We start from the raw sequence: 23,166 nt of genomic DNA on the forward strand, positions 1-23,166 counted from the left end.
TGCTATAACCTATTTTAAGACCACAAAATCAATTGGAAAATGAGTTCCAGTTGTGATCATCATAGTTTAATACATTTAATTCTAAATGAGATAACTCTGGCTAGATGTGATTTTATCTGATGTCCATTCATCTGTGATGGCAGTGGTTTGGTGACCTCGTGACTCCTGTGTGGTGGGAAGACGTGTGGCTGAAGGAAGGGTTTGCTCACTACTTTGAGTTCGTTGGTACAGACTACCTCTATCCCGGCTGGAACATGGTAAGTGCATTTCTCTTTAATTGTTTGGAACTCTCAATGAAAAGCTTGATCCCATGTCATATTGGGCTTATCTTATCGTGAGACGTGTTTGAAAATACCAACTAATGATTGAAAAAAATTAGCTACCCAACGAAAGAAATGTAACCCAAAATATAAACGATAGTATTCCAGAAGAATTCTCTTTTAGTTATTAGAACTAAATAGAGTCTGATTGGTTATACATTGATTTAAAAATACTACAAGTTTTCTAAATAAAAATATTTTAGATTGCATAAAAGACAAACTATCCCATAAATTGAGAAGGTAATAGAAATTGATAGGTTATATTTTAAATGTGTATAGGATATTTCAATATATAGGAAGGAAAATGAGAACAAATATTCAGTGTGATGAACTCAAAACATAGCTAAAATCTTTGATACATTATTATTTTTACTTTAGGATTAAATGATTTAATAAGAGATCATTAATTTTATAAAGAGTTGTGCTTTTTATATCCAAACTTGTATATCTGAATCTGAAGTAGGGTTTATTGTACCATAAGCCGTGATGTTCTTGAACATCCTAGAAGAAAAAGTGGAGGGGGGAAATGATTTCTATATGTTGTTTAATATAAGTTTTTCATTTCATGGACTTCCCTGGTGGCTCAGACGGTAAAGCATCTGCCTGCAGTGTGGGAGACCTGGGTTCGATCCCTGGGTCGGGAAGATCCCCTGGAGAAGGAAATGGCAACCCACTCCAGTACTCTTGCCTGGAAAATTCCATGGACAGAGGAGCCTTGTATGCTCCAGTCCATGGGGTTTCAAAGAGTCGGACACGACTGAGCGGCTTCACTTCACTTCACTTAATTTTATACAAGCTTCCATTAATGAGTAAGTGACTATGTTATTAAATAGAACCCAGGATATAGGTTGTTTTGGAATTTGAATTTTACTTATTTTTAAATTTTATTTTATCTTATTTTTGGCTGTACTGACACTGTTTGCACTGTTTTTCCATCTATTTCCCATGAAGTGATGGGACCAGATGCCATGATCTTTGTTTTCTGAATGTTGAGCTTCAAGCCAACCTTTTCACTCTCCTCTTTCACTTTCATCAAGAGGCTTTTGAGTTCCTCTTCACTTTCTGCCATAAGGGTAGTGTCATCTGCATATCTGAGGTTATTGATATTTCTCCCAGCAATCTTGATTCCAGCTTGTGCTTCTTCCAGCCCAGCGTTCCTCATGATGTACTCTGCATATAAGTTAAATAAGCAAGGTGACAATATACAACCTTGACGTACACCTTTTCCTATTTGGAACCAGTCTGTTGTTCCATGTCCAGTTCTAACTGTTGCTTCCTGACCTGCATACAGGTTTCTCAAGAGGCAGGTCAGGTGGTCTGGGATTCCCATCTCTTTCAGAATGTTCCACAGTTTATTGTGATCCACACAGTCAAAGGCTTTGGCATAGTCAATGAAGCAGAAATAGATGTTTTTCTGGAACTCTCTTGCTTTCTCCATGATCCAGCGGATGTTGGCAGTCTGATCTCTGGTGCCTCTGCCTTTTCTAAAACCTGCTTGAACATCTGGGAGTTCACGGTTTACATACTGCTGAAGCCTGGCTTGGAGAATTTTGAGCATGACTTTACTAGCGTGTGAGATGAGTATCACTGCAGATGCTGATTGCAGCCATGAAATTAAAAGACGCTTGCTCCTTGGAAGGAAAGTTATGACCAACCTTGATAGTATATTAAAAAGCAGAGACATTACTTTGCCAACCAAGGTCTGTCTAGTCAAGGCAATGGTTTTTCCCGTGGTCATGTATGGATGTGAGAGTTGGACTGTGAAGAAGGCTGATCGCCGAAGAATCGATGCTTTTGAACTGTGGTGTTGGAGAAGACTCTTGAGAGTCCCTTATACTGCAAGGAGATCCAACCAGTCCATTCTAAAGGAGATCAATCCTGGGTGTTCATTGGAGGGACTGATGCTAAAGCTGAAGCTGCAATACTTTGGCCACCTCATGCGACGAGTTGACTCACTGGAAAAGACTCTGATGCTGGGAAAGGTTGGGGGAGGGAGGAGAAGGGGACGACAGAGAATGAGATGGCTGGATGGCATCACCGACTCGATGGACATGAGTTTGAGTGTACTCCGGGAGTTGGTGTTGGACAGGGAGGCCTGGCGTGCTGTGATTCATGGGGTCGCGGAGAGTCGGACACGACTGAGCGACTGAACTGAACTGAACTGAACTGGCTGTACTGGGTCTCAGTTGCTGCTCGGGGCTTTTCCCCTGTTGCAGCAGGTGGGGGCTGCTCTTTAGCTGTGGTGTGAGGGCGTCTCTTGGTGTGGAGCACGGGCTCTAGGGTGCATGGGCTTCAGTGGCTGTGGCACATGTGCTTGGTTGCTCCTAGGCACGTGGGATCCTCCCGGATCAGGGATCGAACCTGTGTATCCTGCACTGGCAGTCAGATTCTTTGCCCCTGAGCCTCCAGGGAAGTCTGGAACTTTAATTTTAAATTTAAGTGGAACTATATAAATGTTGCAAAATACTAACATTTGTTAACTTCCAGATGCTCAAATTTCACCTGTGTTATAGCTTGAGTGATAATATAAATTTATTTTACACACTCGGTTTTTGATGTTTAAACTACTAATATATGTGATTATCTAATTATCTGTCATGATTACAAGTATGATATGGTGAAATATAAAGTTGTCCATTAAGTCATGATATAACTTTTCTACCATACTCCTATTGAGTATAAAAGGTGACCTGACATATCTCAGAAGAAATGTTGCAATTGTAATATCATACTGATATGTTTGAATTATCCAGTTTTATTTATATTTTATAAAAGCAACATGGTTCATTTGAACAAACGTGTGAGTTAATTTTACTTGGCCTTATATATCTAGATATATATGTATAAATAACTTAATTTAAAAAATCTTATTTAAACTATTTTATTATATCATTGAAATTAATTAAAAAAACGCCTTTAAAGAACTTTGAAGTAAAATCATCAATAGCATGCAATATTTATTATTAAAGGTATTTTAAAAACAAATATGCAGTTTTAAAACTGAAATATTAAGGATATTGAAACATTTGTAAAAATATAGTTTGGTTTCTAGTTGACTTTCAACCAAATTTGTTTAAAATTTTTATTAAATTTTCATTATGCTGTGAGTTATTACTGATTGGTAATTCTGTTATGTTTTAATGCTTAAAATGTTAGTATTATTTGGGAGGGAGATGGGAGGGGGGTTCAAGATGGGGAACACATGTACACCCGGGGCAAATTCATGTCAATGTATGGCAAACCAATACAATAATGTAAAGTAATTAGCCTCCAATTAAAATAAATAAATTAAAAAAATAAAATGTTAGTATTATAAATGACATGTTACTCACATAGGTAAGTTTTTTTTTTTTGAGCTCATTGAGCTATCTATGACAAAATCTATTCAGCATTATAAAAATAAATCTTAGATTGAAAAGCTATGAACAGAATTATACTCATGGTGAAAACTGACAGCTTTTGATGGTTTTAGCATTGCAGTCTACCCCAAGTTTCAATATTCCCATACTGAATTTTGTTTTCAAATAATTTTTTATATTCCTTCATTATTTTATCAATCAAATTATAAATGGAGAGCATTTTTGTAAGAATATTGAAAATAAATATAGAGTATAAGTAACACTTCTGATACTTTGTCTTAAATACAGTAAAGACCATGTGTTGAAAGCATTTATAAAAAATGCTTTGGTGTAGTAAGATATCAATCCATATTTTATAATAAATAATGGGGATTCATGATGGATTACACTAAGAAATGAAAGCGTAAACTCCATCATAATTAGCTAGGCAATAGTGAAAACAAGCTTTATTATTATGTCTCTTTATGTTCAGGTTCTAAAGATCACAAATACTTTCTATTATTGGCTGCTTTTGCTTTTTTAGTAGTTTTTTAAATTTAGTTTGTAGAGTACTTCAGTATATTAAATTTATAAAACCTATAAGAAGAGACTCTAAACAAATGCTCCTCCACAATCATTAATATCTTCTTTGCAAACAAAAATTTAAGACGTCAGCCACATAAATAAGAAAGGATATTAAGTGACTTTAAGGCTGTGTCAGCACTATTTTTCATAATGGCATCAGCAAAAGAGTGAAAGAAATACTAGGAAGAACATGAGTGATGGCTGTGTCAGCAGTAACTCATACTGTTGTGATATGCACAAGAGCTTACCTATGAGAGCAAGGCTTGGGCTGCACTAGAATTTAGCCTAAATTAGAAAAGTCAGAAGTCAGACGTGTCTTGGAAGTCAAGTAAGCAAGCTGACCTCTTTTGCCTCTAATCTCAAAAACCATAGTTTTATTATTTTTAGACAGCATTCACTCAAACATTGAAATACAACTTCGACTTGTTAGGGAGATTACTATGACAGTCTATGTTTTATGGAATAGCAGTAAAGAAGCCCAGAATTGCACAATATCGTTAAGGAAGCTTTTGTTCTGGTTTAGGATAGTATACTTATGTGGCCTCTTAGGCTGTGTATATGTGTATACATGTGTTTATAGACAGTTTCTGCTATAGAAATAATCAGTTTTTTACATTAAGAACACTACATGAAATAAACTACCAAATTTTTTCCCCCAACAAACTAATCAAGAATGCCATTTTATAGATATGGGTTTTACAGGTAGTATGATATAAGGTCAGGAAATAGATTGACAAGAAGTAATTCAGATTCCAAAAAGGCATTTCACTTCTTGACTCATCTTTATCATTTGAGAAATGGGATGATTGTATTGACTTAGTAAGCACACATGATTTTTGTGAGGATAAAATAACTTGCAAGTTCTTTGAAATACGTGAACAAATGTGAGTAGGTGTCATAGACCTGGAAAATAATAAATGTTGCATTAGAAAGGGGCATTGATTTTACATATAAATACCCTAACACTTCCAACCTTAGTAAGCTATTTTGGTGCCCTAGATTTTATAACAATTACCTATAGATTGAGTTGGATCATAAGGAAGGCTGAGGACTGAAGAACTGATGCTCTCAAACTGTGATGCTGGAAAAGATTCTTGAGAGTCCCTTGGACAGCAGGGAGATCAAACCAGTCAATCCTAAAGGAAATCAACCCTGAATATTCTTAGGAAGGACTGATGGTGAAGCTCCAGTACTTTAGCCACCTGATGTGAAGAGCCAACTCCTTGGAAAAAACCCTGATGCTGGGAAAGATTGAAGGCAGGAGAAGGGGGTGACAGAGAATGAGGTGGTTGGGTGGCATCACCAACTCAATGGACATGACTTTGAGCAAACTTAGGGAGATACTGAAGGACAGGGAAGCCTGGGGTGCTGAAGTCCTTGGGGTCACAAAGAGTCAAACGTGACTTAACGACTGAACAACAATGTGCAAAGATAACAAAAAAATTTCTGTAAACTTTGTATCTAGACTCAGTCTCTCTAAATCAATGCTTATCTGTATTGGCAATGTGGACTATTTATAGGAACATAAGCTTTATATCATGTTTCATCCATCAAACAGAAGTGTCAAGATCACTTGATTATCTTGTGGGGTTAGATTTCATAGGGCGAGTCGACTTGACGACTTGATGACTATTCTATCAAAGTTTATTGTTAAGGACAATATTATTGGATGAATTAAGTTGCATTAAGCTATTGATAGCAGTCATATTAAATCTTACTGTGATTCCTCCAAAGGGAGAAAATAAAGGATCCGTGCAGCATAGTTACTATTCAGTAATTCTTTATAATTTTAATTTGCAAGAGGTCTATGATAAAAGAGTTTTAATACAGGAAATGGATAAATAGTAAAATGATACCATGAAGAAATCCTTATTTTGCAGACCTGGTGCTGATGTAGGCAAAATCATATTCCCTGTGCGTATTGCACAGGTTTTCACTGTAATTTGTATCTATATGATAGGTGTATCCTGTAGTTTCCTGAATGTAGCCTTGTAAGAATGTGCTTGCTATAATGAGAATTATTAAACATGTGTATTTTTTTTATTAAATAATTTGAGATGCTAAGGAGCGTCACACAGCAGTAACCTTAGACACTGATAAAGTCCAAGGACTGGGAATTCTTCTTAAATTTTTATGAGGGCACATACCTGGGCAGAAAGATAACTATTAATAGACAATTGTGCAGCTAAACTTAATTATGCTAAATACTTAGGATATCTCAAAGTGTATGGCCCAAAACCTTGATAAATGTTCTCAATTGTTTTTACCATGGGCAGGATTAAAATGGTAAAAATGAATTCTTCCATTAGACTCAATATGTGGTATAACAAAAATTGCCTGCTAAACTTAATAGGCATTGCAATAAAATTATCTTTACTTCTTAAGTTATTTTATTTTTATTCAAAAAGAAGTTGAGAGAATCATTTGTGAACTGAAATAGATACAGAGTTTATTGAGTTCATTTTTTTCCAGTTTAAATGTAAAGATATACCGATTAATTATTCCAAGCAATCATAAAAACTCTGCTATTCAGAGAGGGGAAGAAAATTAGAGAAAAATTGTTTTTGTTACTATGTTACTTGTTTAGCTCTTCATGTCTTAAGTCCATCTTTGATTTAATGTTTTTATTAAAATGAAAAATGCTTTCATGTGCCTTTCAAAGTTAGTTAGTATACATTTTAACAATAGTTGGTATGTTGGTACTGTTGCTTATGATTTATCAATATTAAAATATATTTGCCCAGGAGAGCTATGGTGTCAGAGATGGACCATCTGGGAATTAAATATTTTAGAATCTTACTTTATAAATACTGAATACCAAATAAATGCGTGTATATATGTAGATTTTCCATGCAGTTGTATTTTGTCTATTGTGATAAAAAAATCCACATATAATATTCTACTCCTGATGTCAGTAAATTAGAAGGTGATGCAATTGTTTTCAACTGGTCGATGATATTTTATTCTCAGCTGACTGACATAGTGAATGTGAAAAAATTAAAGACTTCTATTGGCTAGTCCCAAGGGTCTGTGGTATTTTTGATCCATCTCAGTAGCTTAAAAAGTGACATTTACATTGAAAGACTAGAAGAAAAGTAGAAGGGGTGCCCTTGGGTCTGTTGGGGGTCACAGTCTTCAAAATGACTTCTTTGTGCTTTCCCTTTACTCTTCCCTACGAATCCCTCTGTAAGTAATTTTTCTTTGTGTTGAAAACATTAACTTTTGTCTTTTAAAGAAGAGAAAAAAAATCTCTTTTCTTATCTGAGGGAATCTGGGGAGCTGTAGCCTTCGATTCTGGGAAAATGGGGTTGCTTTCTCCCTAGCATTAGTAGTCAGAGACGTTTGGAGCTTTGGTGGACAATTTTTGCTTTTTGTTTAGTCACTAAGTTGTGTCTGACTCTTTTACATAATAAACACATGGAAAAAGTCCACAGAGGAAATAAGAGCTAGCAAAGAGAACAGTCTTACAGAAAAGTTTCTCATAGTATTCAAGTCTGAATTCTAAGTAAATGAAAAAGGATTCCGAGATGCATAGGCCTAATGCATTGAGAATGAGATTTACACTCAGAATGTACAAATTAGGATAATCTAAGATGTCAGTGTTAAGAAACAGGTCAGAGACTTGGCTTCTAATTAATGATGACTGAAGAGATATTAGGCTTTCCCAAGTGGCTCAGTGGTAAAGAATTTGCCTGCCAATGCAGGAGACACAGGAGATGTGTGTTCAATCCCTGAGTTGGGAACATACCGTGAAGGAGGAAATGGCACCCCACTCTGGTATTCTTGTCTGCAAAGTCCCATGTATAGAGGAGCCTGGTGGGCTACAAGTCCATGAGACTGCAAAGAGTTGGACATAACTGAACATGCATGCACAAACAAAGAGATATTAAAAATTTCTAGCAAAGAAGAACAGTGAAAATAAGAAATGCATCTGTTGTACTAACATTAAAATAATTCTCAGAAAGCCTTTGACAAAATTCAACATCCATTTATGATAAAAACCCTCCAGAAGGTGGGTATAGAAGGAACATATCTCAACATAATAAAAGCTGTATATGACAAACCCACAGCAAACATTATCCTCAATGGTGAAAAACTGAAAGCATTTACCCTAAAGTCAGGAACAAGACAAGGGTGCCCACTCTCACCACTACTATTAAACATAGTTCTGGAAGTTTTGGCCACAGCAATCAGAGCAGAAAAAGACATAAAAGGAATCCAAATTGGAAAAGAAGAAGTAAAACTTTCACTGTTCGCTGATGACATGATTCTCTACTCAGAAAACCCTAAAGACTCTACCGGAAAACTACTAGAGCTAATCAATGAATAGAGTAAAGTTGCTGGATATAAAATCAACACACAGAAATCCCTTGCATTCTTATACACTAATAATGAGAAAATAGAAAGAGAAATTAAGGAAACTATTCCATTCACTGTTGCAACGAAAAGAATAAAATACTTAGGAATATATCTACCTAAAGGAACAAAAGACCTGTACATAGAGAACTGTAAAACACTGGTGAAAGAAATCAGAGAGGACACTAATAGATGGAGAAATATACCGTGTTCATGTATTGGAAGAATAAATATTGTGAAAATGAGTATACTACCCAAAGTAATTTATACATTCAATGCAATGCCTATCAAGCTACCAACGATATTTTTCACAGAGCTAGAACAAATAATCTCACAATTTTTATGGAAATACAAAAAACCTCGAATAGCCAAGCAATCTTGAGGAAGAAGAATGGAACTGGGGGAATCAACCTGCCGGACTTCAGGCTCTATTACAAAGCCACAGTCATCAAGACAGTATGGTACTGGCATAAAGACAGAAATATAGATCAATGGAACAAAATAGAAAGCCCAGAGATAAATCCACGCACCTGTGGACACCTTGTCTTTGACAAAGGAGGCAAGAATAAAAAATGGAGAAAAGACAGTCTCTTTAACAAGTGGTGCTGGGAAAACTGGTCAGCCACTTGTAAAAGAATGAAGCTAGAACACTTCCTAACACCATACACCAAAATAAACTCAAAATGGATTAAAGATCTAAATGTAAGACCAGAAACTATAAAACTCCTAGAGGAGAACATAGGCAAAACACTCTCTGACATAAATCACAGCAGGATCCTCCAAGACCCACCTCCCAGAATATTGGAAATAAAAGCAAAAATAAACAAATGGGACCTAATTAAAATCAAAAGCTTCTGCTCAGCAAAGGAAACTATAAGCAAGGTGAAAAGACAGCCTTCAGAATGGGAGAAAATAATAGCAAATGAAGCAACTGATAAAGGATTAATCTCCAAAATATACAAGCAGCTCCTGCAGCTCAATTCCAGAAAAATAAATGACCCAATCAAAAATGGGCCAAATAACTAAACAGACATTTCTCCAAAGAAGACATAAAGATGGCTAACAAACACATGAAAAAATGCTCAACATCCCTCATAATCAGAGAGATGCAAATCAAAACCACAATGAGATACCATTTCACACCAGTCAGAATGGCTGCTATCCAAAAGTCTACATGCAATAAATGCTGGAGAGGGTGTGGAGAGAAGGGAACCCTCTTACACTGTTGGTGGGAATGCAAGCTAGTACAGCCACTATGGAAAACAGTGTGGAGATTCCTTAAAAAACTGGAAATAGAACTGCCATATGATCCAGCAATCGCACTCCTGGGCATACACACCGAGGAAACCAGAATTGAAAGAGACACGTGTACTCCAATGTTTATCGCAGCACTGTTTATAATAGCCAGGACTTGGAAGCAACCTAGCTGTCCATCTGCAGATGAATGGATAAGAAAGCTTTGGTACATATACACAATGGAGTATTACTCAGCCATTAAAAAGAATGCATTTGAATCAGTTCTAATGAGGTGGATGAAACTAGAGCCTATTATACAGAGTGAAGTAAGCCAGAAAGAAAAGCACCAATACAATATACTAACGCATATATATGGATTTTAGAAAGATGGAAATGATAACCCTGTATACGAGACAGCAAAAGAAACATAGATGTATAGAACAGTCTTTGAGACTCTGTGGGAGAGGGTGAGGGTGGGATGATTTGGGAGAATGGCATTAAAACATGTATATTATCATATATGAAACGAATCACCAGTTCAGGGTTGATGCATGTTACAGGATGCTCGGGGCTGGTGTACGGGGATGACCCAGAGGGAAGATAAGGGGAGGAGAGAGGTGAGAGGGGGGTTCAGGAAGGGGAACTCATGTACACCTGGGGCAGATTCATGTCAGTGTATGGCAAAACCAACCAATATAATATGTAAAATAATTAACCTCCCATAATAATAGAAATAACAATAAAAAAAGAATATCAATTAGAATGAAGGGTGAATAAGGCCAGTCATTATTTAATTGTTGATGTACGTTAACTGACTTAGAAACTTTATGGCAAAAATACATTTTTGAGGGTAAAATGACAACTGAAGTATTGATAATACATTCATGCATTTATTTATACTTACAGATTTTATATAACAATCAAGATGTTGGCTTCACAGTTTGAGAAATGGAAACTTTTGAAAAGCTTGTTATCAAAGTGTGTTGAGTCTCAGAAAATGTAAATCTGCTTTATTTATTGCTTCAAATGAAAGATCAACTTTTATTAAATACTTTTAGAAAGGGAAGAAAAAGTAAGCATAACTCATTAGTACTCATATATACTTCCATACAGGTATGTGTCTGAGAGGCTTTTCTTAGTCACATTACCTCACTTTTTTTTTTTAACTATATGAATTTTTAAAATTTAAAATGAAGCTGCAAATTGAAATTTCATGTATGTTCTTAAAGGATGATTTTTTAAAACGTCATTTATGTTCAGAAAGACACTGTTTCGGGTTTTGTATATTTTAAACTTAGAGATAAAAGATAAATGAGCATTCCCTTTGAAATAAAATATTTCTTCCAGAGACCATGTGCAGGTTTGCATTGTGTCAAGTTCTTTCTACCTTTCCTTATTAATTGCAAAAGCAATCAATACATTGACAGGATTAGACACTTCCTAAGAAGAAAACTTTTGCTGAACCTGGAGCCTAACAATAATGCAAGGCTGTCCTTTTTCATATCTAGGGATAATGCAGGAAAAGTTAACCCATTCATTACCAAGTGAGGGCAGTTTGTGACCAAAATGTTCCGACTTGCTAAAAATGGTCAGACATCACTTGATAAACAGAAAATCGATGATGTCAAAAATTTATTCCAAGACAATGGAATGTTCTGTTAGCCATCACTGTTCATAAGTATTTATGACTTGCAATAGCAGATTATACCAGTTTAATCAGTCCTTTTACTACACTTGGTTTAAAAAAAAAGTTTATCTTCTTATGGTACATGAATTGTTCAACACTTTATATTATTCAGTGTTTTCCCAGATATATTACAAAGAATTTGCTTTGCAAAATCTGTAACATGAACATAACCAAAAAGGAAAACCTGGGGACCAAGAGGACAACCAAAGAATAATTCATTAATTTTCTAATTATTAATCATCCTTAACCAGGCAGCTATATGCATTAAAAGAAATTAGAACACAACTTATTTCTAAACCAGGAGTGACTGTTTCAGTCCATAACACTTTATGGGACTTTTTTTTTTTCACTTCATCAAGGTTACTTTAACACTGTTCAAATGTTACTAGAAAAGGATGTGATAAATGAAAGTAGTGAGTTCAAGTGATATTTTCGAAGAGTCAAAAATCTAAGAGACGTTCCTGTCCAGAGAAAGCAAAAAGCAATAATTTGAGGCTGGTGAGATTTTGCTTCAATTACTCCAGTAACACTTGCAAAAGTAAAGACACGTAATATTTACTGTGTACCATTAAGCACTTTGCATATGTTAATTCCCTGTGAAACAGAGTAAGACCTTCTGCTATGTATCTTGAAAGTACAAATCTTTGCTGTCATTTTTCTTAAGAGTCCGAGAGTGTGGTAATGGTTAGACATCTATGCAGGCCACCACTCAGGCAGCTCTCTTCAACTATGAATTCAAACAGATGTTTTGGGGTAGAACATGTTTTGACACTGAGTTAAATAACCTCTATGGGTCTACCATTCACAAAGTAAGCTTCTTTTGAAGCTATTTATATATTTAGCTTTTTACCTTTCCCTGGGACTAATGAAATAAAATTCTTTATGATTATTGGAATGTCATCTTTGTCATATTGATCTTTAAGAATTAAGATATGTGGGGATGCTTACTTTTCTCGAAGAACCTACTTTAAATCCACCTGTGTCCAATTTATTCTGTTAACCATTTTAGTTTGTCTTCTCCAGATTTCATTTATAGTTGAGTGATGCCTTTCCTGGATGCGATTAATGTTAATTTTACATAAACTAGTTTGATGGATTGCTGCCACAGGTTTGCCCACTGCATTGTTATGCATTTCATTCATTCCGTTTAATGAATTAATTCAGAGAATTATCAAGTACCTAAAATGAGACCTTCATTTTGCTATTAGCAGAGACCTGCTATATATCAGCTTCTTATACACTGTATTTTATCTTTTGTGTGGTGTTTTCAGTTAGAAGGTGTGATTAGATTTAGGATTTTATTTTTTTTACCTCTTAGTTGACAACCACGGAAGAAAAGTTATGACCAACCTAGATAGCATATTAAAAAGCAGAGACATTACTTTGCCAACAAAGGTCCATCTAGTCAAAGCTATGGTTTTTCCAGTAGTCATGTATGGATGTGAGAGTTGGACTATAAAGAAAGCTGAGCTCCAAAGAATTGATACTTTTGAAACTGTGGTGTTGGAGAAGACTCTTGAGAGTCCCTTGGATTGCAAGGAGATCCAACCAGTCAATCCTAAAGGAAATCAGTCCTGAATATTTATTGGAAGGACTGATACTGAAGCTGAAACTCCAATACTTTGGCCACCTGATGCAAAGAACTGACTCATTGGAAAAGACCTGATGCTGGAAAAGGCTGAAGGCAGGAGGAGAAGGGAATGACAGAGGATGAGATGGTTGGATGGCATCACTGACTCAATGGCCATGAATTTGAGTAAGCTCCGGGAGTTGGTGATGGACAGGGAGGCCTGGCGTGCTGCAGTCCGTGGGGTCACAAAGAGTCGGACATGGCTGAGTGACTGAACTGACTGACAACCATGCTTCTGTCAGAAGTTGTTTTGTTTATGGAATAGCTGAAAAACACAGATCCAAAAACTCAGTCAGACTGTTCATATTCATGGATGTGTTGGGAAAATAAGATTTAGTGGAATAAGTCTCAGAGGATTAGCCAAATGATGGAGCAGGAAGAACATTTAGGTACCTATTATCATTTTTATATTACATGGATCAAATATTCTCTAACATTTACTCAGATTTACCTAGTTACAATAGCTATTCATTTTTATTTAGATTTTGAGTATCTTTCTGCTCAGTTAAGTTCTGTTCTTTCCCAAAGCTTCACAGCTTTGCTCAGAAGATGAGTACTTGAAAAAATTTTAAGATTTCTGTTCTTCTCTTTGTGGTGATGGTGATAGTATGGTGGGGCATTTTCATCTAAATATTATTTATTTCCCAAGTTTTCTGATTCCAGACCTGACTGATATCAGAAACTTTCCATTAGGATGCAAATAGAAATTGAATCTCAGTGTGTGTTTCAAAATACTCTGGATTACGTTTTATTAATCAAGTATTACAGGCTCTTCCTAACTTATTTTTATTTATTTATTTTTTTAAATTTATTTATTTTAATTGGAAGCTAATTAGTTTGCATTATTGTATTGGTTTTGCCATACATTGACATGAATCTGCCCCGGGTGTACATGTGTTCCCCATCTTTTAATGTGCCTGAAAATATTAGCAACTTCTTGTGATCAGTGTGTGAAACAAATGCATGAAATACCACAAAAGACTGGCAAATTTGATTTTATCAAAATGTCTTATCAGCTTCTCAAAACAATTAAGCACAGAGATAGAGGAAAAGATTCTTACTGCCAAAGTAGACAGAGGATTATTGGAAATGTGAAGAAGCCATTACCTCTTTATGCAGAAGATCCTGAAGTGACATGTAGAAGAGTAAGTGTGAGTTCATGTGAACTAACAAAGGGCAAGAATTAAATCTCTCCCACTGAACAGTACACTTCGTCAGTTAAGGAAGTTTATTTCACCATTATTTCTCAACATTTAACATCAATGAGGTAATCAATAATAAAAGTCTGGTCAAGAAAGTTAACAAAAATTTTTGAAATGAAAGGCATTAAAAATTTATGAAAGATTTTAACTCTTTATATCATATAGGAACTCATTCATTGGATTATTAATAAAAAAGGATAGTGAGATTAAAAACCATGTAAAACTATGTTTGGTAAGTGTTTGAAGGAAAACAGAAGGAAAAAAATGTCAAGAAATTCTAAAAATAAAGGGAAGCTAAAATGGTATGAACATTTTAAGAGGGTTATGTAAAAGCCCATGGCATATGGCGATTGTTCACAGTGATTTTTGGGGGCTGCTAGAATCAGAAAGAGCGATGTAATTAGACAAACTGATCATAATTATTACTGTGATTGACATTATTTGAAGCACATTCAAGGTTATTCTTTAACACCCAGGATTATCATAATTAATAAATATATAAATGACTAATTGATAGTGACTTCTGCCATGTCAATATTGCTCTATCTTAAAGGTTCTTGAGTAAGTATGCAGGAGGTTTAGGATTTGGTTGAATACAATGCAGTCCATTTTGTGTTTCATCTTAGCATTTCCTCTTAACTGTGTCACATCTTGGATAATATGGAACATGACACGTTGAGCCGGGATGTTACAAACGAAACATTAGTCAACTGAAGGGTGTAGTCATTGAAGAGACTCACAGTTTAAGGCACTTTCTTTGTGTTAGTCATGTTTGGGAGTATATCAGTTCATAAAAACATGTGCAGGGGGTTATTTGGGGTTATGAGAGTCTTAGAAAGTGATCCAGAATAGTCTGTACAGATATAATTGCTCTTTTAGTTACTGCATTGACTAAGGTATCTTAAAGTGCTTGTCACTTGGCAGTGGATGAAATGTGGTTAACGGTTAAAAGAAATAAGAGCATTAGGACAATTTTGGTTACTTACTGTAAGGCTTATGTGAAATTACAGAATAATATTGTATGCTTTGGCCACCTGATGTGAAGAGCCAACTCACTAGAAAAGACCCTGATGCTGGGAAAGATTGAGGGCAGGAAGAGAAGTGGGTGACAGAGGATGAGATGTTGGATGGCATCACTGACTCAATGGACATGAGTTTGAGCATACTCCAGGAGACAGTGAAAGACGGGAAGCCTGGGGTGCTCCAGTCCATGGGGTTGCAAGGAATCAGACGTGAATTAGTGACTGAACAACTGCAGAGATCTGCTCAGATAACTGTTTGTGTGTCACTTTCTGTAAAAAGTTATGTGAACAAACACAGAAGTAAAGCTTTCAGTGCAGTGCTTGCTTCGTTATAAGCATTAATACTTATAATGGTAATTATTTCTAAAATTATTATTAATGCCTATTTAATGTTTGTGTCATAACTTTCCTTCCAAGGAGTAAGCGTCTTTTAATTTCATGGCTCCAATCAGCATCTGCAGTGATTTTGGAGCCCCCAAAAATAAAGTCTGACACTGTTTCCACTGTTTTTCCATCTATTTCCCATGAAGTGATGGGACCAGATGCCATGATCTTTGTTTTCTGAATGTTGAGCTTCAAGCCAACCTTTTCACTCTCCTCTTTCACTTTCATCAAGAGGCTTTTGAGTTCCTCTTCACTTTCTGCCATAAGGGTGGTGTCATCTGCATATCTGAGGTTATTGATATTTCTCCCAGCAATCTTGATTCCAGCTTGTGCTTCTTCCAGCCCAGCGTTCCTCATGATGTACTCTGCATATAAGTTAAATAAGCAAGGTGACAATATACAACCTTGACGTACACCCTTTCCTATTTGGAACCAGTCTGTTGTTCCATGTGCAGTTCTAACAGTTGCTTCCTGACCTGCATACAGGTTTCTCAAGAGGCAGGTCAGGTGGTCTGGGATTCCCATCTCTTTCAGAATGTTCCACAGTTTATTGTGATCTGGCGTGCTGTGATTCATGGGGTCGCGGAGAGTCGGACACCACTGAGTGACTGAACTGAACTGTATGTTTGTGTGTTTACAGAAGTTTGACTTTAAGTGTCAGACTGCTTTAACAACCTGCACATGAAAATGATTATCAACATCTTAGGCATGTGTATTTAAACATGAGATTTTGAAATGTTGATTTTTGAAGAATATTATATAGAAGCAACACTTACTTTCACTACTTTAGTTTTATTTCATTTATTGTATAATGTAGATATCTACAAAGTGTTAATTTTAATCAGCTAAATAATGAATAATATTTCACAAGTATATCTACCTAACTTTAAACTGAGTAAACCTTAAAATAATTTTGGACATTTTAGAAATTTATAAAAGTATGTTGAAATATAAAATTACAGAATAAAATTCTTTTAATATTTAAGACACTTGGAATCCAAATAATTTCTAATGTTTACAAATATGAGATTGTGTTATGTGTTTACAAAACATGTTAATTTCAAAGTCACAGAGTAAAACCTGATGAATATCTTCCTCCAATATGCTTGCTTTTCTTACTTGAATTTTTGATTACGTTCCTATCCTTTAATTTGTCCTGATTTGAGTAAGTCATGAAGAACAAGAGTGAAGAGCCAAAATATGCACTACTAGGCATGTCTCTGTCCCTTTCTCTAGTCTTCTGTAAGCAGAAGGTTCGGATTAGCAATGGCTCATGTGGCGTTTTGTTCAACCTATGAAGTCTTGAGGTAGAATAGATTCCCAAAGACGCAATGCCTGCACACAGTTCAGTTCAGTTCAGTTCAGGCGCTCAGTCGTGTCCGACGCTTTGCGACCCCATGAACCACAGCACACCAGGCCTCCATGTCCATTACCAACTCCCGGAGTCTACCCAAACCCATGTCCATCAAGTCGGTGATGCCATCCAACCATCTCATCCTCTGTCGTCCCCTTCTCCTCCTGCCTTCAATCTTTCCCAACATCAGGGTCTTTTCTAATGAGTCAACTCTTCGCATCAGGTGGCCAAAATATTGGAGTTTCAGCTTCAACATCAGTCCTTCCAATGAACACCCAGGACTGATCTCCTTTAGGATGGACTGGTTGGATCTCCTTGCCATCCAAGGGACTCTCAGTAGTTTTCTCCAACACCACAGCTCAAAAGCATCAATTCTTCGGCACTCAACTTTCTTTGTAGTCCAACTCTCACATCTGTACATGACCACTGGAAAAACCATAGCTTTGACTAGAGGGACCTTTGTTTGCAAAGTAATGTCTCTGCTTTTTAATATGCTGTCTAGGTTGGTCATAACTTTCCTTCCTAGGAGTAAGCGTCTTTTCATTTCATGGCTGCAGTCACCACCTGCAGTGATTTTGGAACCCTCAAAAATAAAGTTAGCCACTGTTTCCCCATCTATTTTCCCATGAAGTGATGGGACTGGATGCCATGATCTTAGTTTTCTGAATGTTGAGCTTTAAGTCAACTTTTTCACTCTCCTCTTTCACTTTCATGAAGAGGCTCTTTAGTTCTTCTTTGCTTTCTGCCATAAGGGTGGTGTCATCTGCATATCTGAGGTTACTGATATTTCTCCCGGTAATCTTGATTCCAACTTGTGCTTCCTCCAGCCCAGCATTTCTCATGATGTACTCTACATAGAAGTTAAATAACAGGGTGAAAATATGCAACCTTGTACTCCTTTTCCTATTTGGAACCAGTCTGTTGTTCCAGGTCCAGTTCTAACTGTTGCTTCCTGACCTGCATACAGGTTTCTCAAGAGGCAGGTCAGGTGGTCTGGTATGCCCATTTCGTTCAGAATTTTCCACAGTTTATTGTGATCCATATAGTACTTTGCTTGGCTGCTAATACTTTAGCTATCTAATAGCACTAATGTGCTATACATGTATCTATTTTCCCCATTATAAAGGGAATTGCTTGGAGCTAGGAATTGTATCCCAAATGCATTCATTTCCCCAGCATCTAACACATGAAGGTTGTATATACAAAGCCCTCAGTAAACACGAATGGAATTAGATTGTATTGTTCAAATGATTTTTGTCAGATATTCTTGTTAATTTGACACTATGGATTGGAAAAGTGCCTTTATCTATGTTCAAGAGGCTATTGTCAACATTAAATCTGGAATAAAACATTGCTTTAAATAAACAAATGAAAACACTGTAAAAGGAAATACTTGTATCTATTTGGTTATCTATATGTGTAGCTACATACATATCTAAATATCTATGCCTACATCTGTATTTATGTCTAAATCTATATTGGATTCATACATTCTGGAATTTGAAAGAAATACCATTTTTGTTCACCACTGGTCATCACAAAATGGAACTAAATTGTGGATACTTTGTGATCACAGAGATAAAGCCTGTGCCTCATGCTGTTTGTGTGTGATTGTGCAATATTGTCCTATTTTGTTTCCAGTTGCTCCTCCCTCCAGTCCACCTTCCAGTATTCATAGTCATCTCTCTAAATATAGTTCTGATGATGTCACTTCTTAATTCTAGTTTCCTAACTTGGCATTGAGGATCTTGATTTTATTCTTGTCTTTCTGTCTGTACTAATCACTGTTCATTTACCCATTATATTCCCTGCCTTCTGCTACAGAGAGCTCTGGAATCCCCCAAATACGCCAGGCTGTTTCAAATCTCCATGACTTACCCCATATACCAGATTTTTTTTTCTGTCCAAAATGCCCTTTTCTACTATATTTTAGAAAACTCCAATCATCCTTAAAGATTCAACTCAAACTATCAGTTCAGAAGCTTTCCTTCCTTCCTCCAGGCAGAACAAATGACGCCTTCTCTGTGAGGTCACGTCATATTCTGAACCTGTTTCCATTTGTATATATAGCAGGTATTATTAATATTTGTCTTCATCTTTGTCTGTCATTCTACTAGTATAGAATCTCTGAACTTGGATTCGTGTCTTTCTTTTTATGCTCAGAACTGGGTATACCACATGGGATATCACAGGTGCTCACAAATATTTGTAGAACAAATTATCTTATTCAATTTTCACAAGCACACATGTTTGCAAATGAGTGTGCTGACGTCGGAAAAGACTGAGTAACTTGCTTGTGGCCAGACAGTTAAGTGAATGGCAGATTTTTTTTTCCAGTCTAGGATTCTGTCATCAACTTTCTAGCAGTGTTCCCGTCTTTTCTCCCAGGAATAATGAAAGAGCCATTTATTTCAGATCTATCCTCCTAGATATGTGAAATCTAAAAAATGGTACAAATAAACTTATTCACAGAACAGTCATAGAGAGAAAACAAAGTTATGGCTAGCAGGAGGTAGGGGGATAAAATGGGAGACTAGGAGTGACACATACATACTACTACATTTAAAATAAATAGCTAGGAAGGACCTACCATATAGTGCAAGGAACACTACTCAGTACTCTGTAATGACACATATAGGAAAAGAATCTAAAAAAGACTATGCGTAACTAATTCACTTTGCTGTACAGCAGAAACTAACACAACATTTCAAATCATTAAATGAGCATTAAAATCATTTTAATAAAGATTAAATTAAAAAAAAATAAAATTGAGTCCTTGTGACTGCTCTGATGAAACCCATGTCTGCCTGGAGAATTTTTTCCTATGCTTTTTTGCCTATAAGCACCTCACCACGTCTTGAATTGGCTCTCATCTCTTTGTTTATTTTGATATAGCTGACTTTCTTTGATTTCAATTCAGATTATTAGATTTTTTTTTTCCTTTCTTTTCTGATGACGAGTCAAAATCTCTGTCTGGCATTGCTCTTCACTAAAATTACTCACCCTTTCTTCATAGGAACGTCCCACCATCACCGTGGCTATGCCTAGATCAGGCATATTCAGATCTTGACATGTTCGGGCAGAAGCCTTGTTTTGGGGGTATCAAGGAATTAATTTTTTCAAGTGTATCTGTGATGATAAGAATTCTTAATAACTCGCTCCACATATATTACTAAATACCAGTATATGAAATGTTAGTATTGTAAGAAGTAATTTTTTAAAAGAGTTCGTTCTTTCTGAGACTTTATTTACATTTTTTTATACAGATTGCTATTTATTGCCAAAAGTTGTTTAGGACATGCCCCGTGTCTTAGACCTGGGCTTTTACTTTGAATTGCCTGTGGCACATTGCTTTCTAAAAGTTCACTGTCACATTCCTTTCAGCATGTCTAAAACTGATCTTTTTAGCTTGCCCTCCAAACCACACTTTCTCCACTCCTCATTTCTGCCAGTCGCATGCCCCATACCTTTTAAAAAATTCTGTCAATCTAAAAATCCATCAAATCATTCCGTTATTTTCTGGGACTTCCTCTTTACCCTCTAGGGACCAAGGCTTCTGTGTCACTGGATCATTCATTCAAAGTCTCTCTCAGATTCAAAAGTCTTCAGTAACACCTGCTCTAATACATCATCACATATCCCTTAGTACAATAACCAATCCCTGCCTCGCATTTCTACATGTATCAGCCACTTTGTATACCTCAGATAAGTTAACTTTCCTGAGTCACTGTTTTTATTATGTCACTATGTCTGTTACTGCCTATTTATTAAGACCAAACCTTCAACCTGATATCTTAGGATGCAAACAGACTGGCTTCCCCCCGCCCCCATGTTTGCTCTGCCTGGATTTGCCCTTTTAAGTTGCTTTCCCCATTCATCTGAGTAGACTTTCATCCTTCAACATCCCACTTTCATGTCACCTCTTCTGTGAAGCCTTTTCTGAACTAATTAATCATTTCATACTTCATGTTTTATAACACCCATCATGTTATAATGCAGTTAGCTGTTTATCTTTCTCTTGTACTTTCTCTTCTGGTTTTGAGTTCTTTAAGGCTGAGGATGAGATGTTAGTCATATATGTATTCCCCAAACACAGTTCAGTATCTGGCATTGTGTAGGAATTTAACATATTTGTTAAATGAAAGTATGAATAAAATAATAGTGACCTTCTTTTCTGTGTGTTATTCTCAACTCTGTGCATTCGTTCACATTTTCTGAAAAGGCTTTTACACTGTTCTCCAAAAATTCAAAGGCAATATATTTTTGAAAATAGTTCAGCACAAATTGATACATATATTCAGTATTATTGGGACTGTTTAAGTTTAGGTATGTATGTAACATCTCTAAGAAGTGTCTGTATCAGAATGGTGGGATTTATTGTTATTGCCAGCAATAAACTTCTTGCTAACAGATTTTAAATTTCTCCATTTTGCCTATTGTTCTGCATTTTGAGAGTTGTAGAACGGGCTATCACAGTGTCCTTAAAATATCGTGTAAAATAAAAACTATTGACTCTACACCTTGAATACACACACACACACACATGCACACAACTTTAAAGTTACTTCAAGGATCATATTCATTTCCACATCTTCCATTCCATCAGTAATTATACTTTACTGTGTTTTTGTCTCAAAATTTTTAGCATTTCTAGTCTATGAGAGAAAACTATTATTTCATCCACTGTGGCTAACTTTTGTTTGTTCTTTTATTTCACATAAGACCCAGGATATCTTTTACTTTATTTTTAAACTTTCAGTCTCACATCAACAGTAAACAATTGACCGTTATTAGTAATTTTTGCTGTAGATGTTTTTGTCGTTGATAAGGAGGAGAAGAAGGGAGGGCCCTTGCCAGGGACTAACAAAGTAAAAATATTTCTTATTTTATAGTGACATGGTTCTTTTATAAAAAATTAGCACCTTCTCTCTTGGAAACTCTTTGTAGTTTTGTTAAATTGCATTTGCCTCTGGTTAGAATTTTCCTCCCCCCCCCCAATTTAAATTATTCTCTCTTCTGAGCTTTGTGAATGTCTTTTGCTAGGATTTTCTTCTTTCCTTTATCTCCTTCTCTCTCTTTTAAGCTCTTTTCAGTTCAGTTCATCTGCTCAGTTGTGTCCGACTCTTTGCAACCCCATGAAATGCAGCACACCAGGCTTCCCTGTCCATCACCAACTCCCAGAGCTTGCTCAAACTCATGTCCATGGAGTCGGTGATGCTGTCCAACCATCTCATCCTCTATTTTCCACTTCTCCTCCTGACTTCAATTTTTCCCAGCATCAGGATCTTGTCCAATGAGTCAGTTCTTTGCATCAGGTGGCCAAAGTATTGGAATTTCAGCTTCAGCATCAGTCCTTCCAATGAATATTCAGGATTGATTTCCTTTAGGATGGACTGGTTGAATCTCCCTGCAGTCCAAGGGACTCTCAAGAGTCTTCTCCAACACCACAGTTCAAAAGCATCAATTCTTCAGTGCTCAGCTTTCTTTATAGTCCAAATCTCACATCCATACATGACTACTGGAAAAACCATAGCTTTGACTAGACACACTTTGTTGGCAAAGTAATGTCTCTGCTTTTTAATATACTGTCAAGGTTGGTGATAACTTCTCTTCCAAGGAATAAGCATCTTTTAATTTCATGGCTGCAGTCATCATCTGCAGTGATTTTGGAGCCCCCAAAATAAAGTCTGTCACTTTTTCCCTTGTTTCCCCATCTATTTGCCATGAAATGATGGGACTGGATGCCATGATCTTAGCTTTCTGAATGTTGAGTTTTAAGCCAACTTTTCACTCCTCTTTCAGTTTAATCGAGAGGCTCTTCAGTTCTTCTTTGCTTTCTGCCATAATGGTGGTGTCATCTGCATATCTGAGGTTATTGATATTTCTCCTGGCACTCTTGATTCCAGATGAAATCTTGATTCTAGATTAAATAAATTAAGATTAAAGTCTTACTGTCTTTTATTGCCCCCTTTCTCAATCAGACAGTATCATTCTCTCCAAAAATATAGAGATGAATTTTTTGCTAATGACTCAACACTGCTCAGTTTAAACC

The 23,166-nt window shown here is 36.2% G+C and overlaps 1 protein-coding gene across 1 annotated transcript in view; it reads left to right on the forward strand.

The window, feature by feature from the left end:
• TRHDE (thyrotropin releasing hormone degrading enzyme) overlaps positions 1-23,166 on the forward strand; it is a 465,860-nt gene that overhangs the window by 236,227 nt on the left and 206,467 nt on the right. The window contains exon 5 of the mRNA XM_055396175.2: positions 144-257. Coding sequence (XP_055252150.1) covers positions 144-257 — 114 coding nt within the window. The remainder of the gene's footprint in view (positions 1-143; positions 258-23,166) is intronic.

Source organism: Moschus berezovskii, chromosome 6 (genome assembly GCF_049115385.1).
Source record: "Moschus berezovskii isolate FMDL1 chromosome 6, NW_MosBer_1.0, whole genome shotgun sequence".
Lineage (NCBI taxonomy): Eukaryota > Metazoa > Chordata > Mammalia > Artiodactyla > Moschidae > Moschus > Moschus berezovskii.